Source organism: Bos indicus x Bos taurus, chromosome 19 (assembly GCF_003369695.1).
Source record: "Bos indicus x Bos taurus breed Angus x Brahman F1 hybrid chromosome 19, Bos_hybrid_MaternalHap_v2.0, whole genome shotgun sequence".
Lineage (NCBI taxonomy): Eukaryota > Metazoa > Chordata > Mammalia > Artiodactyla > Bovidae > Bos > Bos indicus x Bos taurus.
Window position 1 is genome coordinate 46,466,852 of NC_040094.1, and position 26,698 is coordinate 46,493,549.

A 26,698-nucleotide genomic window follows, 5' to 3' on the forward strand; every position below is an offset into this window, starting at 1 on the left:
GTGAGTGCATCTGTGTTGATTTTATCTTTTCTGTCTATAAAGTGTTTTTCCCCTGGAAGAAACACTTTTGTAAGAAATGTAACTGGAACACAGGACTGAAAATACGGAAATTGCCTGCAGTACCGGCACTCGTGTGGAGGGGAGGGGGGGTGTACAGCTAGTCCCTTGAGACAATGGTATATGCAGTGAGGGAGCGGGAAGTGAGGCTAGACCCAGGGGTGGTGGGTGGACAGAAGGGCTCCACCATGGACGTGTGGAGAGAAGGCATTTCTGGTGAGAGACAAGTGGGGAATTCGAAATCCTAGACACAAAGTAGCTGTGGGCAAGAACTTAGAAAGATTCTTGTTAGCTATCATTCATAATAATAATAACCGTTCTGAGTGTCCCAGTAAATTGGTCCCCTTACTACCCTACGTAGTTCAGTAAATTACTTCCTCGTGACCTTATTAACCACTCTCTAGCCAAATAAATACATTTGGGAAGAAAGGAGAAAGGCCTTGGTACCTTGAACCCCGAGAGCGTTTGGTGGCAGCCTGCATTTCTGCAGACAGAATTACCACTTAAGAGACACGTACCCCGCCCCCGGAAGGCTAAGTAAGCTGGAAATCAGGAAGAGGGGGAACGAGGAGCTGAAAAAACCAGAGGACACGGGACTGGAGGTTTGGGTGGCAGTGGGGAGGGTGTCATCAGATTAGGCTGTAGGAGGAAATTATTTCTTTTGAAATATACTTTCTATCTTGTCTTTTTCCTGTGCACATTAGCCTGTGTTTTATAACGCACCTAAAATGAGAACACAGTGGCTGGCTGGCTTGTGATTTAGACCTAAGCATATGGAGATAGAGGGGCATGCCCGAACACTTTTTACTGATGCGTTGCTGGATCAAAAACATTTTGCTTCTGTTCCCGTAAAGATGGAGACTTGTTGCAAGGCCAGGAGAGAGACGATGAGGGAGAGGAGAGCTACTTCATGAAAGGACGTGGACAAAACTGTGGCTGGAAAGGATGGGCTGGTGCCGGGAGCCAGAGGGGGTGGGGCCCCTGGGGATGGATGACAGAGGTTGAGGGGGCTCAGCTGGGCCTCCCCCGCCCCGTGAGCAGATTCTTTTCTGTGATCCAGGACAGTGTTTCTCCATGTTGGCTTCTCCTCTTATAATGGAGGAAGAGAGGCCACCACAGAGAGGAGGGGGCACCCAGAGAAGTTAAATCCATTTCTCTGGGGATGGGACCCCAGCATCAATAGTTTAAAGCTCCCCTGGGGCCATGTGACAGGGTAGCCAAAGCTGAAAGCCAGTGACCCACAACTCTGAGTACTGGAACATTGAGAGGGCCTGCGTGCCTGCTCAGCCGCTCAGTCGCTCAGTCGTGATTGACTCTTTTGAGACCCCATGGACTGTAGCCCACTAGGCTCCTCCGTCCGTGTAATTTTCCAGGCAAGAATACTGGAGTGGGTTGCCATTTCCTTCTCTAGGGGATCTTCCTGACCCAGCGATCTATCGGGGGTTCTCTGCATTGGCAGGCAGATTCTTTACTACTGAGCCACCTGGGATGCCCCATAGGTGTTGAGATGATGCTGGCAAAACCAGGCGCCTGTGGCGAGGGGGCCCTCGAGCGAAAGGACAGGGAGAGTGAATGTGGAGACCCAGCAGAGGAATGGGCGGCGGGACACTGGGACTGATGAATTTGGAGGGGCGCAGAGGAAGATGTTGAGGCTCGCTCAGGCAGCCTCGCCTGCGGATGGGGATGGGGCCGGGAGGAGGGGCAGCCGCCGCTTTGAACTTGCGTGGAGCCACCCTTAACAGAGAGGGGGGGCAAGTCCAGGTGCCGGGCAGGGCTGTCTTCACCTGCGCGTGCTCAGCGCCGTGGGGGGACGGGGCGCGCGGAAGCGCTCCTGGGAATGCGGTGGAAATACCCGCCTTGAAAGGGGGGAGCAGACGGCTCCCTAAGCGCCCAGCGATTGCGCAGCGCCGCCCACCCCGGCTCCCGCTCCGCCGGGCGCACCTGCAGCTGCCCGGCCCGGGGGCCACTGCGGATCGGAGACTCCACCGCCCTCCGTGCTCGCGCGGGCAAAGCCGGGTGCGAGCCCCGCGCGGGGTGTGTCCACAAGGCCCCCGAGTTGGTTGGGCTTCTTATGTTCCTTCTAAGTTTTATTATGAACATTGTTCATCAGGAAAGCAGAGAAAACAATTCAAGGAGCACGCGTGGCCACACCTCCTAGCTCGAGTGTTTTGCATTTTGCTGTAATTGCTCCCCTCTCGCTCCTCCCAACAACCCGCCCCCGCCCCCGCCCCAGCTACACAGTGATTTGCTGAACCTTTTCAGAGTAAGTTCTCCTCATTCTGACTCTTCACCCACTGAGTTTCAAAATGTAAGGCTGACCCCTATGACCACATACCGTTATCCCTCTTAACAGAACTATGGATTCCTAATGATTCAGGTTTTCCCAGTAATCCCCCAAATGACTTCATGATTAGGATTTTCAAACCGGTTTCCAATTATATGATTATGTCTCATAGGTTTGTGTGCGTGCGTGGTGGGTGAGTCATATGACTCTTTGCGACCCCATGGTCTGTAGCCCGCCAGGCTCCTCTGTCCATGGGCTTTCTCAGGCAAGAATACTGGGGTGGGTTGCTATTTCCTCCTCTAGGGTATCTTCCTGACCCAGGGATTGAACCCACGTCTCCTGTGTCTCCTGCATTGCAGATGGATTCTTTACCCGCTGAAACACCCCTCCACTGTTTTTCCTGAACACATACACCACACACTGTTTAAAAATGACCTGGACTTTTGGCGAGTTCAGGCCTGCAGCTTTGTGGGTTTGTCTGGTTGCTTCCCCATAGTGTCATTTGGTTTGTTCCTCTATCCCTTGTGTTTCCTGACAGCTGAAAGTTACTTCTAAAGGCAGAGATTCAGGTTAAACGTCTTGGGCCAAAGGACTTTCTAGGGTATGCTGGGCACTTCGTATTGCATCATCTTGCATTGTGCTATTGTCATACTCTGGGAAGGTTTTTATGATCAGGTTCCTGGACTCCTCCCTAGAGAGTCTGATTCAGCGGGGCTGGCTTTGGAGCCCAGCTGTCTGTAGCTTTCAAAACCACCCCAAGTGAGCTGAATGCCCTAGTGCTGTGGCCTGCATCCCTGAATAGCAGCCAGCTGGTAAAGTCATGATCTTGGTTGTCCAGAAGGCAGGGTGGAAGGGAGTGGGTGGGATGGTAGAGGTAGGTGAAGCCCTTGGGGCCCAGCCCTGACCAGGGCAGGTGGTCACTGCTGCCTGAGTGTGAGGTAGGGATCCTGTCCCCTGTCAGGGAGGAGCTTGGGCTACCTGGGGCAGCTCCCAGGCTCAGGTGGGAGTTGTTGCAGCACCAGAGGTGCCTCCACGGACCTCTTGATGCTCCCAGTGCCCGGCACAGGGCCATGTCTCCCGTGATGTGTGCTGAGTGGAAGACACGGCTTTCAGAGGAGCCCTTAGGGAGCTGCTGTGAGCGTGAACTCCCAGCCCAGCAGCTCTTCTTCCCATGTTCCCTCCTGGACTCCTTCCTAATACTCAAATAAAGGATTTCCAGCCTGTGGAAGCTGCAGCTGTGTGATAAGGCCCAGAGAACCAGTGGGGCCCTTAGCTTGTCGTGGCGGCAGCAGGGGAGGTGCGAATGATTGTGGTAACCAGGTGGAGTCGTTCCGTGTGGCAGGAGAGGCAGGTGTGCTGGGCCTCTTGGTGAACCAAGCACTCTGCCCAGTGTACAGAAATGAAAGAAATGGTTCCTCCTCTCAAAAACACTGTTTCAGAGGAAAAACAAAGAGTGAATGGATAATTCAGTGAAAAGTGTTTCCCCCTGAGGTATGTATAAAAACTGGGAAATACCCAGAGGGAACGGTTTAAACTGGACACATTTAGAGGAGCTTTTAGTTTTTATTTATTTTTATTTGTGCTGGTCTTCGTTGCTGCATGGGCTTTTCTCTAGCTGTGGTGAGGGGGGCTGCTCTTCCTTGTGGTGCATGGGCTTCTCATTGCAGTCGTTCCTCTTGTTGCAGAGCACAGGCTCAGTAGGTCTGGTGCACAGGCTTAGTTGCTCTGTGGCATGTGGGATCTTCCTGGATGAGGGGACAAACCTGTGTCTCCTGCATTGGTCGGTGGATTCTTTACCACTGAGCCACTAGGGAGGCCCAGAGGGGATTTTAAAATTGGACCCTGATGGATAAATAAGAGCCCAAAATGAATAAGACAGCTGGGTAGGCTATGTCTTGTCTTTTACCAGAACTGGGCTTGAAGGGTAAAGCAGTCTAGGAACCCAGCAAAATCCCAGTTTGGGAACCAGCAGACTTGCCTTCTTAGAACAAGCAAGTTAACCTTGCGGGCTTCATTTTTCCATCTGTAAAATGGGAAAGTAACCCCAGTTTTATATAACTTAGGGGCTGGAGGAGCTGGGCAGGGGAGAAATCTTATACAACTAAAATGAGCTAAAGATGCTGACATGGTTTATGAAAAGATTAGATCAGAATTCTTATTGGTGGAGTTGGAGGTGAAAAAAAAATGGCAGAGGTCCAGGTATAAAAGATGTCCAAGCTGAACTTACCTTCAAGGCCCCACTCAGAGCTTGCCTCTTCCTCCCTCCTCTTTTCAGTCTCCCTCCCCTCCCTCAGGGTCCACTGCACAGAGTGAGATGGGATTTCTCACACTCTGCTACTGACTGTGGTCACCTTCGGGAATATCTCTCAGGCACTAGGGTGGGGCACCCTGAGGAGGGGGTGGAGGCTGTATTTATACACACCGGGCAGGTGATGGACATGTATCCTAGGACTGGAGCCTCTGAGAAGGAGCTACGTGGTGGAACAGAGGCAGAGTTGTGGCCGGTGGGATCACACAGCCTGGGTTATACTCCCCGCAACTGTGGCGGCAACCTGGGCAAGTCTGGCCTTCAGCCCAGAGCTGGACTAGATAATAGCCAAGGTCCCAAGGCTTGGACATTGTGTAGCCCTGACACTGTGATAGAATGGCTAAGGCCTGTGGCCATCCACAGAAGGCTTATGTCAAGCCCCTCCAGGACATCTTATGTCTCACTGCTCCCTACCCCCCACTCCCAACTAGCAAGAGACTGGAGCAGGAACCTTCTCAGGCTGACACTTCCATTCCCTGGGCTTTTATTAAGCATCTACCTTTGTACCCAGGGAGCACCCCAGAGATCCCTGGTCCCACCATGGTTTCTAGAATGCTCAGCATCTCTCAGGGGCTTCCCAGGTGGCATTATTGGTAAAGAACTCACCTGCCAATGAAGGAGACATGAGAGACCCAGGTTCAATCCCTGGGTCGGGAAGATTACCTGGAGGAGGGCATGGCCAGCCACTCCAGTATTCTTGCCTGGAGAATCACATCAACAGAGGAGCCTGGTGGGCTGCAGTCCATAGGGTTGCAATGAGTCAAACACAACTGAAGCAACTTTAGCATGCACGCACACAGCATCTCTCAGGTTGATAAGATTGGACTCCTGGAGAGAACCCATTTGGCGGAGTACCATAAACCCCCAAGCCTGTCACTTAGCATCTTCAGGCTCTAGTTGGCTCATCCATGAAACGGTGTAACCACTCTGTACAGGTCTGGAGGCAGAGGCTGGGCCGCAGCTTCTAGCTCTGAAGGGTCAGGACTCGACGGACCAAGTGTGACGTGGTGTTCAGGGCTCACCTGTGAGTTCCAAAGTGCTCAGCAAAGCCAGCGCACTTGGGAGCCTGTCCCCCTGGGACACGTTGTCCACCTGGGGTCCTGGTGCCCCTCAGGAGACCCTTCGGGTGTCTGAGGAGGAGGCCTTGGGCCTGCCTCCTTTCTCCTCAGTGGACACTCCCTGGCTCAGGCCGTCTTCCTGGGCTCATACCTGTCTCAAGGAAGATGCCCAGAGCTCGTGTGTCCTCTGGGTCCCGGGGGTGGGGGGGGATACAGCCCGGGGGACCCAAGCTGGAGCTGCTGACAGGCCAGAGAGGCAGGAGCCTCTCCTTCCCCTCTCTCCCCCGACTCCCCGCTTCTCCAAGGCCTCTGGTCTCCCCGCTTCCTCCCAGTTCTTACCCTCTTTTCCTCCCCCTTAGCTCTGACCATCCTGCTCTGTGCTCCCCACCCCCCCACCACTCCTCGGTTTGCCTGAAGGGGACAATCCCTCTCTCCTACCCCCTCCCGTTCTCCATTCCGATCAACTCCACTTTCCTATGAAATTGAGAAGGAGGGAAAAAAAAAAAACACCCCATGCTCACAACACAGCAAAAAACAGGTTTCAACATTTTACAGGTTTCAACATTTTTCAGGCCGCCTTGTCACATCTTATCAGATCAGCCAGGAGCCTCAGGCCAGGCACTCTGGGAGCTGCTTTGGAGAACAGAAGCTGTAACATTCCAGCCGGCCCTGCCCCACCCTCCGCACCCCTCTGCCTCCCCTCCCTCCTCTTCCCAAAGAAACAGCCCACAGGGCTCACCCCACCCTCTACTGGCAACTCTGCGAGACCCTTGGCTTTGCATGTCCCACCCCCTCCCCATCTTTCTCTCCCTCCCACTGCTGCCCAGAGCTGTGGCCCCTCTGGGCTCTCAGGTGGTCTGAGGTGCCCACTTGGTCCTGAAAGGTGGCTTCTAGAAGTTGGGGAGCTGAGGGAGTCATCAGAGGCACTCACAGAATGTCCAGGGGGCTGCTTGGCCAGTAGAGCCCTGAATTGTATTTCAGGAGCCCTGAGATTTTAGGGAGGGAGAGGGAGATGCAGAGAGACACCCAAACCATCCTCAGCGGCTGCTGCCAGCAGGAGGGAATAGCTTTTTACTTTGCTTCCATTTTTAGGGAGATGTGTGGGTCTTGTTGGGCTTCCCTGGTGGCTCAGACAGTAAAGAATCTGCCTGCAATGCAAGAGACCCGGGTCTTGTTACCCATTGCCACCATTCATCCCAGGCCACCACCTCTGGTTCCTGCCACAATGATGGTGACCTTGGTCACACAGTACAGTGACAGATCCAGACAGGGCTGACCAAAGTCCAAAGGCCCAGATTTCAGCCAAGACCACCTGAAGGAGAGACCCAGATTGTGGGTCCCAGGGCGAGAGAGACGAGCTCCCAGGTGGGGGTCAGGTTGGGAAGTCCCACTGTGGGCGCAGAGAGGGACCGCCCCACCCCCCACACACACACCCCCAGGAGGACACAGGTCTGGACTGGAGGCTTAGAATGCATCCACGTGCTCACCCAGGGAGGAGGGTGGGGACGAAAGTGGCCCAGGGAAGGAGCAGAGGAAAGAAGGAAGGGTAGGGTGACTCACTCTGTCCAAGTCTACTGGCTTCGCATCTCCTCTCTCCTGATCAGGAAACCAGAAAGAAGAGCAGACCTGGGCACTGGGTGCCAACGTTGGCTGAGCCTAGCCCAGCCCACCTGCCTCCGGCTGGTTTCCGGAAGGCCCTCCCCACCTCTTGGCCTGAAGTTCTAGTGCCCCTGGAGTGAGGTCCCCACCCCCATCCTTGTGCCCTACTCCTTTGGCTCGTGGCATCCAACACCCCTACGATGAGATTCCCCCACTGTCTCACTCTTTTTCCTGGTGCCCCCTGGGGGAGGCGAGGCCTCAAGCATCATTAGCTGTAGGACGGATTCCCCAGATCTGAACGTCTAGTCTCCGCCTTTCTCTTGGGCTCAGCTCTGCTTCTCCAACACTGTCTGGACCAGGGAGCCTGCAGGTCTCACCAGTCCCACAAACTTCCTCTGTCTTTTTCCCCAAACTACTTAACCTCTTACATTCCTTTTCTTTGTTGACAGTATCTCAATCTTTCTGATCATCTTGGCTCAAAATCTTGGTCATCCTTTCCTCCTTTCCATTGTCTCCATGTGACCCATCCTTGCTCACTGCTTCCTCTGCTCCTAAGGCCACTGTCCAGAGACCCACAGCCACTAACCTAGGCCCCGCTAACCTAGATGGGAAGTGCTCGGGGTCCAGCTCAAATAGGCTCACCCCAGACCCATGAAACCTGTTCCAAGGTTCAGTTCAGTCGCTCAGTTGTGTCTGACTCTTTGTGACCCCATGGACTGCAGCACTCCAGGCTTCCCTGCCCATCACCAACTCCTGGAGTTTGCTCAATGTCCCTCAAGTTGGTGATGCAATCCAACCATCTCGCCCTCTGTCGTCCCCTTTTCCTCCTGCCCTCAATCTTTCCCAGCATCAGGGTCTTTTCCAATGAGTCAGCTCTTTGCATCAGGTGGCCAAAGTATTGGAGCTTCAGCTTCAACATCAGTCCTTCCAATGAATATTCAAGACTAATTTCCTTTAGGATTGACTGGTTTGATCTCCTTGCAGTCCAAGGGACTCTCAAGAGTTTTTTCCAACACTACAGTTCAAAAGCATCAGTTCTTTGGTGCTCAGCTTTCTTTATAGTCCAACTCTCACATCCTTACATGACTACTGGAAAAACCATAGCTTTGACTAGATGGACCTTTGTCAGCAAAGTAATGTCTCTGCTTTTTAATATGCTGTCTAGGTTGGTCATAGCTTTTCTTCCAAGGAGCAAGCATCTTTTATTTCCATGACTGCAGTCACCATCTGCAGTGATTTTGGAGCCCAAGAAAATAAAGTCTGTCACTGTTTCCATTGTTTCCCCATCTATTCACCATGAAACGATGGGACCGGATACCATGTTCTGGGGGGTGCAGTCATAATGCACAGACAGGCCTGAGACTCTCTTTAGCATAAACTGTCCCCCCAGTCCCTCCCCCCACTCCTTTCCCAGCCTTCGGTCTCTTGGTATCCACCCCCTAGCCTCATTCTGCAGTTTGATGATGTCTATGCTTAGTCACTCAGTCTTGTCTGACTCTTTGTGACCCCCTGGACTGTAGCCCACCAGGCTCCTCTGTCCATGGGGTTCTCCAGGCAGGAATACTGGAGTGGGTTGCTGTTCCATTCTCCAGATGATGTCTAACAGATTAACACTCCAAATCACAGCTCAGGAACCTTCAATGGCTGCACAGGTCCCCGGAGTAAAACTTGGCACTCAGGGCCCCCTTCCCCTCTTCTGCTCCTTTGTACGGTCCCTGGACTCTAGCTGGAGTGGACCCACTGCTGTTCTGTCTCCCACCTCTTGTCTGGAGCTCTTCCCTGGCACCCCAGCCCTCCCCCACCCCCCAAGGGAGCCCAGCCATCCTTTACCAGCTCAGTGCCTGCTCCTTCATCGGGCCTTCTTGGTCGCTACTCCCTGGGACCTGCTCTCTTCCAGGATGCCCCTGCTCTTACCATATGCTCTCTGGCATGACGGTTACTTGGGTGGTAAGCTACAGGTGCCTGGGGACCCTCTGTCACTTGTTCATGGCACACACGGCACCCAGACCTAGTAGGTGCCACAGAAATGCTTGTTGGTCTGTAATTGACACATGCCTCCTGGTCTGGGTGCCCCGTGGTTTGTGGCTTAGTTCATCTCCATGTTTCCAGTGCTTGGCACTCTCCCCAGTTCAATCATCACTTAAACGTGTTTTGAGTGAATAGGCAGGAAATGAATTTGTTTACCAAGGGAAGACTTTAACCTACTTTCCTAAGGGCAGGCACCTCAGTGCACTCCGCGTGCTTATTGCTCACAGGGCTCCAGGCTGGATGGCTGGGGCTGAATCAAGATGGGAAAGCAGCAGGAGCCCTGGGCCTTCCAGCTCCCAGGCTCTTGCAGTTGCTTCTTCACTGACTCCTCTCTGGACCCTGGGTCCCAGCTCAGCGTGTGGACCCTTTCTACCTTCACCTTTCCCTTCCTGGGTATAAATAAGGCTGACCCTGAAGCCACCCAAATCAACTTTTGGTGAGAACCATAGGACCCATTCATGCCTACTGAGCGAATGAATCAGCTGCTGATGGGCAAGGTTCAGGTAGATCCTGATGAAAGGCGACCACTGGGGTATCTAGGTCTGCTCTATGGGCCATGTGAGCCCCTTGGACTCTGAAGCAACTCCCTCTCATTGGCTCGCCCTGAGATAGGTTCAGGGTTGGGTCGGGAGGGCATAGAGCTGTGCTTAGCACCCATGCAGCCCAAGTGTGCTCTAGGGAGGCTGACCGGATAGGTAGAAAAAAGTAGTAGCTTGTGACTCTTGACCTAGGTCCCTCCTCTCGCTTTGTCACGAGCTCCCTGCCAAAGCACCAGGGTAAGCGGCCCGTGCCACTCGTGTTTAAGCTCTTTGGAAGTTCCAGGAGTTGGGTGCACCTGGGTCTACTAGGTCCCTGCCCCTGCCCTGCCCCACCCACAGGGTACCTGTGTCCCTGAGTTTGTCACGTTCCCCTCGTGATGTCCACCGGCCCCGAGTGGCCTCTTGAGCTAAGTAGAAAGGTAGTGGCCTTGTTCCAAGGCCAATGCTTGACTCTTTTCTTTCTGCCCATTTTCAAGACTTTCCTTCCCCTTCTGGAAGTTCCCATCTTTCCCCAGGCCAGAGTTGGGCCCCTCTGGACCCAGAAACAGGAAGGGCATCTGTCCTGGAACCAGCAGGTGGACCACCAAGCTCTGGGCCATTGTAGGGTTTCCGGAAATATGGTGGTCATGCTGGAGGAGAGAGCAAAGGACCACAAAGGAGGTGTTCTGGCTCCCGCCTTGTTCCATCTCCCCCACTTCCTCCCAGAACCCATGCCAGTCAGCTGAAGAGGCACTGATTCTTTGGGTCGGAATCTTAGGGTGCCCTATCTGGGGCCAGCAGAGACAGGTAGTCCTTGCCATTGAAAAAGCTGAGGGGGCGGGCCAAGACTCCAAGAAAGGCATGACTCCAGGAGACTCGGCCACGGAGCCCACCCCAAGACTGGAGAGCCTAAGCAGGGACCCTGGATCCTCTTCCTGGGGTACACCCTTGGACCTGCCTTCCACAGCCCTGCCCATATGTGGCTGCATGACCTGGGAAAACAACAAATTCTCTCTGGGTCTCAGTCTTCCCATCCAGAAAAGGAAGTGATTAGACTTCACTTTCACTTTTCACTTTCATGCATTGGAGAAGGAAATGGCAACCCACTCCAGTGTTCTTGCCTGGAGAATCCCAGGGACGGGGGAGCCTGGTGGGCTGCCGTCTGTGGGGTCACGCAGAGTTGGACATGACTGAAGCAATCAGCAGCAGCAGCAGCAGCAGACTAGACCAGTGGTTCTCAGATTGCATCCTGCAGAATGGCCATAGATGGGGAGTGAGGGGAAGGTGAAGGGGTGGGCCTGTGGGTCCCTACCCCCCTCCTTTTTTCAATTTAATCGTTTTAAGTGTACAGTACAGTGGGATCAAGTTATGTTTGCAGTGTTGTCCAACCATCACCGCTGTTTCCAGAACTTTTCATCATCCCAAACAGAAGCTGTATCCTCCCCCTCCCAGCCCCCAGCTGCCTCTAATCTACTTTTGGTCACTATGAAATTGCCTATTCTTGGTACCTCATGTAAATGGAATCATACTATATCTGTCCTGTGTCTGGCTTATTTCACTTGGTATAACGTTGCCAAGGTTCATGTATGTTGCAGCATGTATCAGAACGTCTTTCCTGTTTGTGGCTGAATAATATTCCATTGTATGGATTTGCCACATTTTGTTATCCATTCATCTGCTAATGGACACTGGGTTATTTCCACCTTTTGGCTTCTGTAAATAGTGCTGCCATGAACACTGGTGAACACATATCCGGTTGAATCCCTGCTTTCAGTTCTCCTGGGTCTATACCTTTTCATACTGTTCATGGGGTTCTCAAGGCAAGAATACTGAAGTGGTCTGCCGTTCTCTTCTCCAGTGGACCACGCTTTGTCAGAACTCTCCACTGTGACCCATCCGCCTTGGGTGGCCCTACCTTGGAGTGGAATTGCCGGGTCATAGGAGCTTCTCAGGTGGCTCAGCAGTAAAGAATCCTCCTGCCAATGCAGGGAATCCAAATTTGATCCCTGGGTTGGAAAGATTCCCTGGAGAAGGAAATGGTAACCCACTACAGTATTCTTGTCTGGAGACTCTCATGGACACAGGAGCCTGGCGAGTTACAGTCCATGGGGTCATAGAGTTGGACGTGACTGAGCGCGCATGCATGATGATTCTACATTTAGCTTTTGGAGGAACAGTCCCTCTTTTTATCTGTTTTGTGTACTTGGGAGAGGCAAGGGGGGTGTATATTTGGAAAAAAATAGCTAACAAAAAACACCCTAAACTAGATGACTCCTGAGGCCTCTTTAATCTATCGAATACTACAATGTTAGAAGGGTCTAAGGTAAAAAATGTAGGTAAGTTTGATTGCAAGGGAGGCCACCTGGTTGGGTGAGGGACCCCAACTCACATGGCCCATTAAGGGAAGCAGGGTGGGGGACAGCATGGTGTGCCCCCGTCACCACGGCACGTGGTCCCTGCAGGGCAGGGCAGTGCTGGGTGGACCACAGAGTCTGTGGGTCCACAGGACCACCGTCACGGGGCCCTTGGGGGCCTCACACTATATGCCGTCCACCTCAGCCGGGTCAGCACCGGGCAGCCCTGTGCTCACCAGGCAGACCCACCTCCAGCTTCTGGAGACAGAGGTGCCGCGGGTTGGTGAATGGCTTGGTGAGGGTGGGAGTCTGATGAGACCACACGTGGCATTGAAGCCCGGCTGGTTTGGAGAAAGTCTTTCATCCTGAGAGGTCAACCCCGAGGCCTCAGGAGCCGCCTGTCACCCGCTGGCACCTGCCACCCCATCCGCCTGGCTGCCTGTGTCTGTCCTCAGCCCAGCTGGGCGGTGGGTGGTTGGGGTGGAGGGTGAGCTGTCTGTAGGGGAGGGTGGCAGGGCCCTAGGGCCGGGCCAGGCAGGAGTTGGTATAAATAGCCCTGCCCAGCTGGGAAGGCCTGGCAGGGCCCTCTGCCCTCCCCCTCACCAGCTGCCGATGCCAGGCGGGTCCCCACCTCTCTTGGGAGCCTAGCCATCGTCTCAGGTCCTAAATGGAGGAACTTCCTCAGCGGAACTGAGGAGTCTTGTCCTGTGTGTAGGTGGAACCTCCGGATGCTTGGCAGCCTGGGGAAAGGGGCTGAGGGGCTGCAAAATGGCGGGAGGGGATCAGGCCCTTCGGGAAGGAGTTCTCTAATTCCTCGCCTGGAGAATCAGCGAGTGTTTGTCATGGGCCCGGCTGGCCCTTTCGTAGGCCAAGTGTGCTTGTGTTCGTGTGTGTGTGTGTGTGTGTGTGTGCATCTCCGTCCTCAGGGAACTCACACCAGCACAGCCATGGAAATGGAAACACATCATTTCAGCCCTTTGAGATTAGAAGGCCTGAGTAAGGTAGAAAAAAGAGAGGGAGGAGAGGTTACTTCGGTCTGGGAGCCCACAAGAGTCTTCAGAACGGAGGCAACCCAGGAATTGGAGGTTGAAGGCTGGGTGAGATGCTTGCCGGGCTTGGGCAGTGGAGAGGTGCTCCGGGTGGGTGGCTGCCAGACACATCCGCTTCAGGCCGCTTGCACTTTGGTATGAAGAATGGAGATTGAGGCTCACAGTGTGACCTCCGCCCGGGGAACATGCACTTCACTGTTGGGGACAAGGAGCTGTGAGTCAATGCAAGTTAATGCATCTGTGGTGGGTGGAATCTCAGACATGAGCGTGTGTGGGCAGGAGGCTCGGGCCAGGTGTCAAGGCGTGTTTGGGGGAGGGCAGCCATCCTGTAGATCAGTCCCACGGCCACAGCCTCATTGGCCCCAGCGCCAGCCCGTAGAGCTAAACCCCCATCCCCAGAGGCCCTGGCTCATTACTGGCAGGATGTCCATTTCTGAGCTGAAATCCCTGAATGGAGCATCCTGGAAAGATCCCTCTGCCCTTGCCCTCTGGGTTCTCTTTCACACTCGGCCAGACCACAGATGTCTGTTTGGCCACTCTGGTAAGGACTGAGCTGCTTGGAGAGGGGCCAGCTTTGCTCTGGCCTGAAGCATCCTTCCCAGTGATGGATGGGAAGGGGCTCTGGAAGTTCTGGTGTGTTCTGTCAAGTCAGGGATGGGAGGGCTCAGGAATGAGGTTGATGACATACCAGGGGACAAAGTGCTGGGGACGGCCCTAAACACACAGTAACCACCACAGCCATCACGACTAGAGGGCTTCGTATATGCCAGGAGCTTTATGTCCTTCATCTCTCCCATCACGTGTATCTTCTAGATGAAGAAAGTGAGAAATGAGGGGTTAATAAACCACTTGAGATTGGCAGCTTGGGAACAGCAGAGCTGGATTTGAATGCAGGCAGCCTGGCTCCAGATATTCAATGGATTGGACATGGAAAGCAGGAAGGAGACAGGGTTTGGTGGGAGGAGGGTAAAGAACTCATATCTCCGAGGTGGGGGCGTGCTCTCTGAGGCCATCCATCCTGGAGTCAGACAAAATCTACGGTTGCCCAACTTCTCTGCCTCCGTTTCCTCATCTGTAAAACCAAGATGACAGCAGCCATGTCACAGAGCTGTTGCTGAGGATTAAGCGACATAGTATCTGTGAAGTGCCTGGCATAGAAGTGCTAAATAAGTGATGGTGGTTGTGATCTCTAGTGCTACACATGACTGCAGGGGAAAGAGGAAGTCTGCTTGCTGGAGGGGAAACGGCAGCTATCTGGGAGGAAGAATTCACAAGCAAGGGCGGGTGCCCTCAGGGGAGCACAGGGCACCACACCATGGCATCCCCTTCTGAGAGATGTTTGTGGGGCAGCTCTGGCCTTTGCGGCCAGCCAAGCCCTGCCAGGGCGTGGGGCTCGGGCATGCTGCTGGGCTGGGCAGGCCTGCTGGGGATCCAGGCGGGTAGGGGAGATTGGTGCAATCAGGGAGCAGAGAGCCCCTGAGAACGCTGGGATGAGGAGCATCCTCGCTGAGTGGAAATGAGGAGCCAGCAGGGCTTCCCCACACCCTGGCGCCCTTCCCTGCAGCGCAGCCAGCCTCACCTGGCTTCGTGGGTCCAGCTTTGCCTTGGACAAGCCACTTCTCTCTGTGGGCCTCTGTTTTCTCATCTGTATAATGGGCTTTGTGCTCTCTAAAGGCACCTCTTATAGGTTCTTATTTTGAACCAGCTTAGCTTGAGGGTGCGCCAGCCTGTGGAAGCGCCAACAGGTATGGGAAGAGGATGAGAAAGGAGGCAAGGAATGGGGGGGTGGAGGAGGGGTGAAGGAAGGGTCCTTGAGTGCCCCTCAGGTCCTCCCTTCATTCCTCTGGGCAAAGGGAGTCTGGAGCCTTGGGGCCCTGGTGTGAGAAGACCAGTAAATGGGGGTGGGGGTGGGGCACGACATGGGACAGAACTCCCTGGTGCCAGAGGTGGTCGTGCCACAGGCCTGCCCAGGTTGCAGGTTGCAGTGGGGCCAGGAAGCCAGGTTGAAGGACAGCATAAGGTCCGCAAGGCCAGTCCACCCTTCCGGGGACAGGCATGGATGGAGGCGCCTGCGGTGGGAGGCTGGGGAAGGCTCTGGCCAAAGGAAGGGACATGGAGTTTGGGCAGTGGGTGCCAGGTCTCTCTCCCCATGATGCTCTGGGACAGTTAGGGGCCAGACCAGGGTATAAGGAGGGAGCAAAGAATCACCATATTCCTTTAGAGGGTCTGTCGTTGCTTGCTAATGCAGCATATGCAGGTTTGATCCCTGGGTCGGGAAGACCTCCCTGGAGGAGGAAATGGCTACCCACTCCAATATTCTTGGCTGGGAAATCCCATGGACAGAGGAGCCTGATGGGCTACAATCCATGGGGTTGCAAAAAGTCGGACATGACTAAACACACAATATATATTGATTATGATTATTGTCACAATAACCAGTTTCTAACTGTAAATGGCAGGGGCAGGGAGGGCGACCCAGCAGATGCTGTGTGTGTCCTGGTGCCCATCGTGGGGCTCTGGGCCGACCCACCCTATCACCTGGGTTCAGTCTGGAGGCCCAGGGTGCAGACGGGCCAGGCCTCCAGCCACCCCCACCCTGCAGGGCCCAGGCAGGCACTGCCCAGAGGAGGGTGGTACATGCCCCATGTGCTCTGGAGTCAGGTGAACGGGTTCCAGGGAGCCATCCCTTAGAAGCTCCGTGGTCTGGGTTGGTTACTCCACCTGTCCGGCTAAGCCATGGGAAACGAGCTGCTGTAACAACCCTCCTAGGTCCTAGGGTTGTTACAAGGACTAAATGACGCAGATCCGAGGAAGAGGCTTGGCCTGTGTGGGGCACAGAATTCTCCTCTAATTAGCTAATCTCAGGGGGAAGTCAGGCCTGCAGCATATCCCTCCTTCTCCTTGAAAGGGTTTGGCATTCAAGACCTGGAAATTTCTCATAAATGTTACCATCCAGACTCCCAGACCTGGGTCCCCCATCCCTCCCCAGTGGAAAAATGAGGGCCTGACTGTCTCTCTGATAATGGAGCCCAGAGCCAGCTCCAGGTGGAGGGCACCATGCCCCTCCATGGTGCCCATCACGAGTGTATGATTAGAACTGTTAAGTGGCAGACATTTGGTTCATCCCTGTGTCTAGTCCAGAAAACTCTTGTGTGCTTTTCCCTGATCTGCCTCTCGGGTCTTCTGCACCTTCCTCCCAAGGCCTCATCTTCATTTCGTCCTGGGGACTTGATGAAGGCCACTGCCAGACCAGAGCCTTGGTCAGTGCTGTATACAGGGAGAGAGGAGGTGGGTCCTGATGCCTACCCTGTTCCAGCTCATGCTGGCCCTGATCACAGACAGGACTGACTGAAATTGGCCTTGAAGTCTACTGAGACCCACGGATCATTTTCTCAGCTTCTCTCACAAAATGTCATTCCTCCTGTTCTGTGCTGGGGAGGAGAGTGGAGGAGGAGCCCCTTGGTTTTCCAGTATTTTAATCTCTTGTTCCTCCTCCTCCAGCTCCCACAAGACCTTTTCCCCCATTCGCTCTTCTTATTTTTTTTGTCTTTCTTTTCTTCCCTTTTATTCCTTTCCCCCTGTTCACTCTTTATAAAACCCAAGAGGTTGACAGACTATTGATTGAATAGTGGGACAGTCTCTGGGGTCACACAGAGTCGGACACAACTGAAGCGACTTAGCAGCAGCAGCAGCAGCAGCAGAGGGACGTGATTTGATCAAGGTTATTTGTGTTGGATTGGGGGCTATGATCTGAGGTCTTCTCCCTCCTCACCCTGAGCTAAACTTGCATGAAACAAAGCCAAGCTTCAGTCTCTGGTCAGAGAAGAGACGGAGCTCTGGAAACTTCTAGGGAGCTGCAAAGATGGACATGGAGGCCCTGGTGGACAAAGGACAGAGGACCTGGGGAGAGATGCTGGGAGGCTTTGGGCTAGGTGGGCATCGTCCTCAGAAGAGGCTGCGGAGCATGGCCATGAGTGGCACATGTGTGTGCCTGCATGTATGTGTGCATATGTGTCTATGTATGCATGTGTGTGTATATGCGTGTGTGTGCATGTGTGTGTGCTTGTGTGTGTGCACGCATAAGCTCCCTGCTGGGACCGACACTTCTCTACTTTTTGCTTTCCCTGAAATGTGATGGGGGTCAAGCCAGCTCCTGCCATCTTCCTTTCTGTAGATTTTGTTTCTTTCCCATGGATCACTGGTAATCTCCCATGTGGCCCTAGAAACCAAAACTCCCAGCCTGACCCCTTCCCTGTCAGGGAAATTGGCCCAGAGCCTGGGAGGGACTTGACCTGGGCCCCTAATACCATCTTTCCATCCAGGGTCCTTTTTATAGCATTGCACTGCCCGCTGGTGCCCCTGAAAGCTGGAAATGCCCACAGCAGAGGGCTGACTGCCTTAGATCAGTGCTCTGCACTTCAAGAGACAGTGCACAGCTAAGGTCAAAGGCAGCGCGTTCGTTCGTTCATTAATTTTTATTTATTTGGCTGTGTTGGGTCTTGGTTGTGGCGCACAGTCTCCAGTGTGTGTGGACTGTGTAGTTTGCCACACGTGGGTTCTCTAGTTGAGGCACACGGGCTCAGTAGTTGCAGTGAGTGGGCTTAGTTGCTCCTCGGCATGTGGGATCTTAGTTCCCTGACCAGGGATTGAACCCACGTGCCCTGCACTGGAAGGCAGATTCTTAACCACTGACCCACCTTTGGAAACCTGCTGCCCAAAGGCAGCACATTCAGACACCAGGTTTCTCAGGACTAGGGGTTCAGCCTCATGGGCCCTCAGCGGCTCCACCTCCCCTGAGTGCTCACAAGAAGAAACGATGCCCACGATGGACCATGTGCTTGGTGCCTACAGTGCCACTACCCTCTGTCTGCCCGCAGGTCCCTGGCACTGGGCCAGCAGTACACATCCCTGGGCTCACAGCCCCTACTCTGCGGCTCCATCCCTGGCCTGGTCCCCAAGCAGCTGCGCTTCTGCCGCAATTACATCGAAATCATGCCCAGCGTGGCCGAGGGCGTGAAGCTGGGCATCCAGGAGTGCCAGCACCAGTTTCGGGGCCGCCGCTGGAACTGCACCACCATCGACGACAGCCTGGCCATCTTCGGGCCCGTCCTCGACAAAGGTACTGTCTCTGGGCAGGATAGGAGGTGGGGGTGTGTGTGGCTCAGGACACAGGCGTTCTTCCATATCAGGGTGCCTCAGCTCTGAGCCCAGGGTCCCCAGGGGAGGACAGAAAAGCTGGTCACCTCCACACAAAGTGGGCCAGGTCCCTCTCTGGCCTGACCCAGGTTGTCACTGTGGCTGCCACACCTTCTCAGGCGCTTCCGGGGGTGCTGAGCAGCCTAGAGATCCTGAGATCCTAGGGCGGGCTAGGAGGCTGTGGGTGTTCTTCCCTCCTGGCTGGCACAGCGGATGGCCTCAGGCTTTGATGTGGACTTCTGTGACGTTTTCCCAGTGCTGTGTTAAGTGCTATGCAAATCTAGCTTTAGGGTGAGATGAAAGCACCGCCAGCCTGAGTTCTCTCTCACATAGAACATTCTGGAGCCTTGGAGGCTGCCTGGTGCTGGTGGCATTGCATGGCATCCTGTGAGTAGTTTCTGCTGGTCGCTGTGCCTCCAGCAGGCTGGCTGTGCCTGTGGACTATGGTGGGACTTGAAAACCTGCTGGCCTCTGGGTAACTTTCCAGCCATCATGGAGATTCACAGGTTGTGTCTGAAATGAATGGCATTCACATAACTTGACTTTGAACATGAAGGCACTGGGAGAAAGGGACAAGGTGGGCGACTGGTCCCAAGAAGGAGACTTTGGGGCTGATGAGTTCTGGAATGAAGATGGGCAGCTCTTTGAGCAATTGCTGTGTCTAGGAATGCAGTGACCCTTGCTGCCCTCCTGGGAGCTACCATTTCTTTTCTGCAGCAACTTGAAGCCTCTCAGCCACCACCAGGGCTTTGGCACCCAAACCGGTGAACCTGGCCTTCCCTCCGTTTAGAAGAGCTGCATTTACAGCCAGAAAGAAAAGGGACCCGAGAACCAGCTGGACCTGGGGAAGGGTTGGTGGGGGGAATGGCAGGGAATGAGTGCGGGAAGCCGACCCCCCATTTGGGAGTGCAGTCCCCGTTTACCTGCGCCTCTGGTGCGCCTTGTTAGTCCGACCTACAGGCTATTGTCACGGGACAGAAGGGCAATTAGCGAATCAATGGATGATGATTCTGTTTACGCTTCTATTACCAAAGCTAATTATTCCCTGTTTACATAAAAGGTTTGGCCTCTAATTGGGGCCAAGTGGCGGCGGTTTGCATTTCAAACTTGATCTTGCCGGCGTGTCAGTCTCACCGCCTTCCGGTGCCCCACCTCGGGCCAGGTTGCGCTTAATAAAACAGCCTGGCGTCTAGACGCGCTCCCCAAAGCAACTTATCTTCTGATTGCTCTTCTCTGCGCGGGACGTGAAAACCTGTGAAAACCGGGTCTCTGAGCTTATTATCCCTTCAAGTCTGTGTATAACGTTTTAAATCTCCGTTGTAGGTTCTAGGACTTGCCCACATCCCGAAGTTGCAGGACAGTTTTGTGATGGGGAGGCGTGGGTAGGATGTCAGAGAAAGGAACGTGAGGGGAGCTCAGGTTCCCAAGTCAGAGAAAGGGGAACTCAGCGGTCTGCGGAAGGAGGGCCCCCACAACCCCGCGCCCGCACGCGCTCCCCAGTGCCCGAAGCCTGGCGTGAACGTGTTCGAACCCCGCTCTAGGCTCCACGCTCGCACCCCGCCTCTGGCGAGCTCCCTACCCGCGCCGGGAGGGCTGCCAGGGTAGACCTCTGCCCCCGGCTTTGAGACCCAGGGTGGCAGGGAGGCGGTCTGTGCCGGGGCGCGCGCATCTTCCGTGGCCGCCGGGGACCGACTCCCCGGGGCCGGAGCGCCCGGAGCGGCGGCAGGGGGCGCCGGGGTCGGCGGCCGGAAGGCGCGAGGCGGCGAAGGCGGGGTGCGGGCGGCCGGGGATCGCGGTCCCCGGGCGGGGCGGGGGCGGGCGGCCCGGAGGGGCTTAGGCAGCTTGAAAGGGGCCCGAGCGGCGCCCCCCACCGCGCGGCCCGGCCCCGCGCCCGCTGCGGCCGCCGCGCCATTCACACGCCCTCTGGCCATTCGGCGCGGCGCGGGGGCGGGGGGCGCCGCTTCAATGGGGATTTCGCGGGCCGGCGCCGGGGCCGGGGGCGCGGCCCGGCCGCGGGAGCCGCCCGTTGCTACGCGGTGGCGGCCGGCCCGGCGGCCCGGACCCGGCGGCCGCATTATGCGGGTAATGCGGTGTGACACCGCGCGAACAAAGGCGGATTGAGCGGCCCAGCGGGCCCCGCCGGACGGGGACCGGCACAGCGGGGCTGTCAGCGCCGCTCCCAGGCTAATCCCCGCCCCGCCCCCGCCGCCCCCGCGTCCCCGGGGCTGGGAACCGAGCGCGGCCCGGGCCCGGGCGCCGCCGCCGCCGCGAGAGGCCGCGGGCCGGCCGGAAGCGAGGCGCTCGCCCTCGGCGCCCCCGGCCTCCGGGGCGCTGAGGGGTGGGCAGCCCCGGGCCGGGGTCGGAGCCGGGGCGCCGCGCCTCAGGCCTCGGGCGCCCCCGTCGCAATCGGCCCGGGCTGAGCGGGTCCAGTGCCCGGGCGGGCCTCTCCCACTCCCCGCCAGCCTGCCCGCGAAGGCGGCGCGTCCTCCTTTGCCGGTGGTCCACGAGGGCCCCGGGGCCTCTACAGAGGCGGCAGTGGTCATGAGGGGGGACCGGGCTCCCTGGTCCGCCGAGACCAGAGTCACAGCCCAGGAAAGGAAACATGCAGGCCAGCAGCCCGGTGTTCTGCAGCCTGCCTGGCCTTGGGCAGGTCGCTTCCCGGTTCCCGGGTTCCTCACCAGTAAGGAGAAATGGTTGGACAGGTCTTCCACGCCTTTGCCTCCCTAGTCGTCTATGTCTGTATCTGCAAAATGGGCCTATAAGAAGGCTTTCTGCCTCATAGGGTAAGAGGACTAAATGGGATAAAGCACATGAAGGGTAGAACCTGGTGAATACCCACCACTCAAGGTGGTTATCATTGTAACAAATTTGGGGGAGCACCCTGAGAATCTTCTCTTTCCCTTTGCTGGATCCTGGGACAGAGGCAGGGCATGTGCCCTGTGTCCCTCCATCCTCCTGAGAGGTGCTTGACCTTCTTAGTCCAAAACCTTGGCTTTGTCTTGGGTAGAGGAAAGGAAAATGGAAGGGGGAGGCTGAGATGCCAACCACTGTTCTCTTGGTCAGGAACTTTGGTGGCAGAGGGAATTTGTACCCATTTTACAAAAAGGGTAACTGAGGCTCAGAAAAGGAAAGCCTCAGGGCTTCCCTGGTGGTCCAGTGGTTTAGATTCCACACTCGCAGCACAGGGGGCAGGGGCTCCATCCCTGGAAGGGACACTGGGATCCCACATGCCATATGGTGCTGGCAAAAAAAAAAAAAAGGAAAGCATCTGCCCAGGTGTGTCCAAGTAGGGAACGGGGGGACTTGGGCAGGTTTAGGCTGTTGGTTCCCAGGCATCACTCCCCACAGACCTCAGGCTCTCGGGAATGGGAGGGCCCAGGTCTGTGCTGGATCTCCACTTTAGATAGGCAGAGGGTAGGGGGACCTGGGACCCGGACAGATCAAGGGCACCTTATCTCTTCAGCAACCTGCCAGAGCTGTCTTCCCACCCATTTCTAACAGGCTCCACTCTGCCAGTTAGTGACTCTGGGCCTCCATTTGCTCATCTGTAAAGTGGGGATACCCACTAGGGGCTGGGCCAACCAGAGGGAATGGCATCTGGGTTCCTTCCTTTCCACTGGGGCTGGTGAGCCCCCTTTGGCAGCTGGGGAAGTCAGGGGTGGGGGCGGCCTGTTTCAGGACCCAGTCTGAGCAGTGCCTCCCTGTGGCCTCCCTGCAGCCACCCGGGAATCGGCCTTCGTGCACGCCATCGCCTCAGCCGGTGTGGCCTTCGCAGTCACGCGCTCCTGTGCGGAGGGTACCTCCACCATCTGTGGCTGCGACTCACATCATAAGGGGCCGCCTGGCGAGGGCTGGAAATGGGGCGGCTGCAGCGAGGATGCTGACTTCGGGGTGCTTGTGTCCCGAGAGTTCGCAGATGCACGCGAGAACAGGCCAGACGCGCGCTCGGCCATGAACAAGCACAACAACGAGGCTGGCCGTACGGTGAGCCCCGGCCGCCCTCCCCACGGCCCTGCCCGAGACCCCTTCCGGACCTGTCCCTGTCCCTCCCGGTGGCCCATGTGCGTGCTGGGCTCCCTGCCCTCCTTTCTCCTTGGACTGTTCCCAGCCCCCAGCTTACTCCTGCCCTGAGGATGTTGTCAGCCCACAGGTGTGGCAGCCCCAGGGAGCGGGTACCAAACAGCCCATCCTGGGCACTTTAGCTGCCTGTGTAGCTGTGAGACCCGTGGGCCTGGCTTTGAATTCAGCCTCCGTCCTTTCCTAGGTTACTTGACTTAAGGCGAGTCACTTAAGTTCCCAGCCTCAGTTTCCCTATCTGTTAAATGGGGGTCACAATCCTTATTTCCCAGGGCTTTGAGAAATGAATGTGATTTCTGCCAATGCTGAGGTGTGAAGGAGAGGGAAGCAGGGAAGCAGTGGTCACCATTCTTAGGCTTGAGTCTCAATCCCTAGTCCATTCTCATCCTGGCATAGGGGAGAAATGGAGGAGGTTTCAGCGATGGGGGTGGGAGGGCCTGGTGGGGTCAGTCTGGGGACCAGCTGCGGCTCCTCTTCCCAGACCATCCTGGACCACATGCATCTCAAGTGCAAGTGTCACGGGCTGTCAGGCAGCTGTGAGGTCAAGACCTGCTGGTGGGCCCAGCCCGACTTCCGCGCCATCGGCGACTTCCTCAAGGACAAGTATGACAGCGCCTCGGAGATGGTGGTGGAGAAGCATCGGGAGTCCCGCGGCTGGGTGGAGACCCTCCGCGCCAAGTATGCGCTCTTCAAGCCGCCCACGGAGAGGGACCTGGTCTACTATGAGAACTCGCCCAACTTTTGCGAGCCCAACCCCGAGACGGGCTCCTTCGGTACCAGGGACCGGACTTGCAATGTCACCTCCCACGGCATCGACGGCTGTGACCTGCTCTGCTGCGGCCGCGGCCACAACACGAGGACGGAGAAGCGGAAGGAGAAGTGTCACTGCATCTTCCACTGGTGTTGCTACGTGAGCTGCCAGGAGTGTATCCGCATCTATGACGTGCACACCTGCAAGTAGGGAGCCAGGTAGGGTGGCTGCATGGGGAGGCTGGGGGCGGGGCCTTGGTGCAGGGCCCTGGGCTTGCCTGTCTTCTCTTCTTGACCTCCCCGTCTACTTCTGAGTGACCCTGGACATGTGTGTTTCCACGGCTGCAGTAGGAAGGCAGGCTTTCCCAGGCTTCAGTGGGAATGGTCCTTGGGCAGTGTCTTGGTGGATTACACAAAGCACAGATAATAACCAAGTTTGTGCAAATGAGGCTCCAAGCAGTTGATTCAGTGCATGTACAAGTTAATAAATTATGAGCCAGGCCACTTCACACAGCCACTAGCTGTCATGATTGAGCATCCGTGGAGCCAGAGCAGGGGGTATTGTGGGATTGGAAGCTGGGCCCCCTGACTTCTGGTCTTGACTTGGCTCCTGACTTCCTGTTCTTTTCACTCCTCTGGGCCTCAGGTTTCTTACTGTAAAGTGAGGGGGTTAAAATACTTGGAATAGCAGGCCCCAAAGTCTCTTGTACCCCTGGGGCAGAGTCATTTTGCATCCACCTTGAACTTAGAAGGCAGGATTTTGCACAAGCATAACTCCTACCACCCTCAGGAGGTGGGTGGGGGGAAGCGGTGTGTAAGCCCGTATCCCGGCACATCTGAGGCTTGGGTGGAGCGGGGTGCACTCTCACCGCGTTTATGGCCGGTGATGGGGAGGAGGAAGGAGTCAAGTTCAGAGTGATGGTGGTGAGTAATCGAGGGATCAAAGACTGCTAGAGTATGTTCCCAAGCTTCCCAGAGGTGGCCTGCGTGGGAGACACTGTTGCCCAGCCCTGGGGTCCATGGGTCCCCAGGACAGGTCACGCTGGGCATGTGGTGGTCCTGTTCTTGGAGGGTTTCTCAGGCCCTTGTGCCCTCTCTATTTCTCTGGCCTGAGAAAGGGCCTGGTCCATAGGGATCTGCAACCCAGTCCAGCTGCCACCACTTGCCAACTGTGTGACCCCAACAAGACTGTCTCTTGCTCTGTCGTCCTCCCTACAGCTGCGGTGAGGAAGAGTGAAGGGCACTGGGGACAGTGCTCGGTTCATTGAGGACTCATCTGCCTGGGTTATCGCTGCCTGGGGCTGTGTTGGCAAGGGCACCCCACTGGCCAATGTGGTTGGGAGGGGTCGGGCTTCTCTGCAACAGGAAAGGACTGCACGAGCAGGGGAGAGCTCTGACTGAGGGGTTCCTGACTCAGCCCGTCTGGGGAGCCCCTCTATGTAGCTCAGGTTCCATCCTGGCAGGGACGGAGTCCAGAGAGACAGCAGGAGGCACCGCTTCTCTGGGTGCCTGAATAAAAGCAGCATGGGCGGTGGAGAGGGTGCACGGGTGGTTCCAGCCCCACCGCTTCCCAGCTGCAACCCAGCTCCCTCACTTGCACGTCGTGGGAATGATGGGAGCCTGGCAAGAGTTTTATGAGGTTTGAGCAAGCTGGCAGATGTGAATGCCGTTCTGAATACAGTAATAACAGAAAGTGATAAATGCCATCAGAGCCCTGACACGAGGGCAGTCATCCTGCGAGAAATGGTGGCATCACTTGGGCAGTTACATTTAACTGCTTTTCAGAATGATGGAAGAAAAATCAGTGCATAGGCGAGAACTCCCAGGCTCACTCTGCATGTCAGCAAAGTCTGAAAACTGCGGTGCCTCCTTGCCCTGACATCTACTCTGCCAAGCAGGACACAGCTCTGGCCATTATGAGAAGGCTACGGGGAAACCAGGCTTCAGAACACTAGCTCTGGAGGGGGCACAGGGAGGCTGTCTGTGTAGCCTGCCCATTGTAGCCCAGGGCCCTGCCTCCAGAAAGCCCCAATCTGTGGGTCCTGCAGAGGCCACTCTGGCAGCAGCCCAGGCCCCGGCAGTGGCTCCAGGATGTCACAGCTCCGTTCCAGCTCCTCTCCTCTCTTCCCCTCTGAGGGCAGCTGAGTGAAGCCAAGCCATCTGCTGAGTGGGAAGGAGGTGTGCTGGGTGGGCCCTCAGTGTCCAGAAAAACCCCCCACCTGCGATCTGATACTGATCCTAAGAGCCAACACTCCCCATTTCTGAAACGGAATGGCATTTCCCCCTATGGAACATATTACATGGATGTGGAGGATGGTGGCCCCTGGGCCTCTCATATACGGAGCCCTTGCTCTGGGACATGTGGATTCTTGTCTCCCCATGTGGTGCCCTTTTGATGAACAGTTTTTGTTGAGTGATTTGGGGCAAGTGGTTTTGCCTCTCTGAGCCCCCGTTTCCTCATCTGTTAACTGGGGGATAAGAACCGTGATCCTCACAGGCTTGTTGTACGGATGAGAGCCCTGTGCACGCGAAGAGCCCTGACACGGGGTCCAAGGAGGAGGGAACACCCCAAAGCCTGGCCTCCAGGAGCAGCTTCCCCCCGGCTTGCTGCTGTTTCAGAGCCACAGGCTGAGACCATTACCCTCCTGTCCTTTTATCCACCTGACACTCTGCAGGCAGGACGGGAACTTCTGAGACAGGCTGGCGCAGATGGGAGAGGGCAGGGCGCCCCCAAGCAGCACGCATGCCCTCCACATGCTCGAGGAGGAGCTCGAGCCTTTCCCTTATGTAAGGGCCTTCCTTAAGGAGAAAACCTCTCCACTGCTTGTCGATTGTGTCCGGTGTCTCAGGCGAACCACTGATTTCCCACCTCACGAGGACCAGTTTTGTGCTTTTGTTATCCTGATGCTGTGAGTGCAGCAAGCTAGAAAGGGCTCTGCACAAGAGGCAGGTGGCCTGGCAAACCCCAAGTCCTGGCTCTGTCACTGAGTCCTTGCGAGACTTTGGACATGTCTTTGGAATCTCGCTGAGTAAAAGTCTCCTACTGACCAAGGAGTTCGGGGTTGATGGGGAATGCCCATCAGAGTCCTTTGGGCTTCAAATCTTTTGTGACATGTAAATACATATCTGAGCACACACACGTATCTTGAAATACATACACAAATGAAGAGAAGGTACACATTGGTGCGCCCATGAGGAGGAATTTTTCATAATGCAATAGGCTTTCTTCTGCGTGGACAGCTTGATACAGAAACAGCGGACAAGAGTCTACAAAATTGGGAATTGGGCCCTAGATCCACAGGGTTTCTCCTAGTGTCTATGCAAGGCAGGTTCCTCTGTCAGGCGAGTTACCTAGACTGGGCTTTCTGTTGCCCCAGCCCCGGCTAGAAGGGTGGTGTTGTTCAGTTGTGTCTGACTCTG

General features: G+C 55.8%; 1 protein-coding gene across 1 annotated transcript in view; it reads left to right on the forward strand.

Moving 5' to 3' along the window:
- Positions 1-26,698, forward strand: part of WNT3 (Wnt family member 3) — a 56,081-nt gene that overhangs the window by 26,683 nt on the left and 2,700 nt on the right. The window contains exons 2-4 of the mRNA XM_027518956.1: positions 18,133-18,374; positions 22,170-22,435; positions 23,010-23,497. Of these exons, the coding sequence (XP_027374757.1) occupies positions 18,133-18,374; positions 22,170-22,435; positions 23,010-23,489 (988 nt within the window). The 3' untranslated portion in view covers positions 23,490-23,497. The remainder of the gene's footprint in view (positions 1-18,132; positions 18,375-22,169; positions 22,436-23,009; positions 23,498-26,698) is intronic.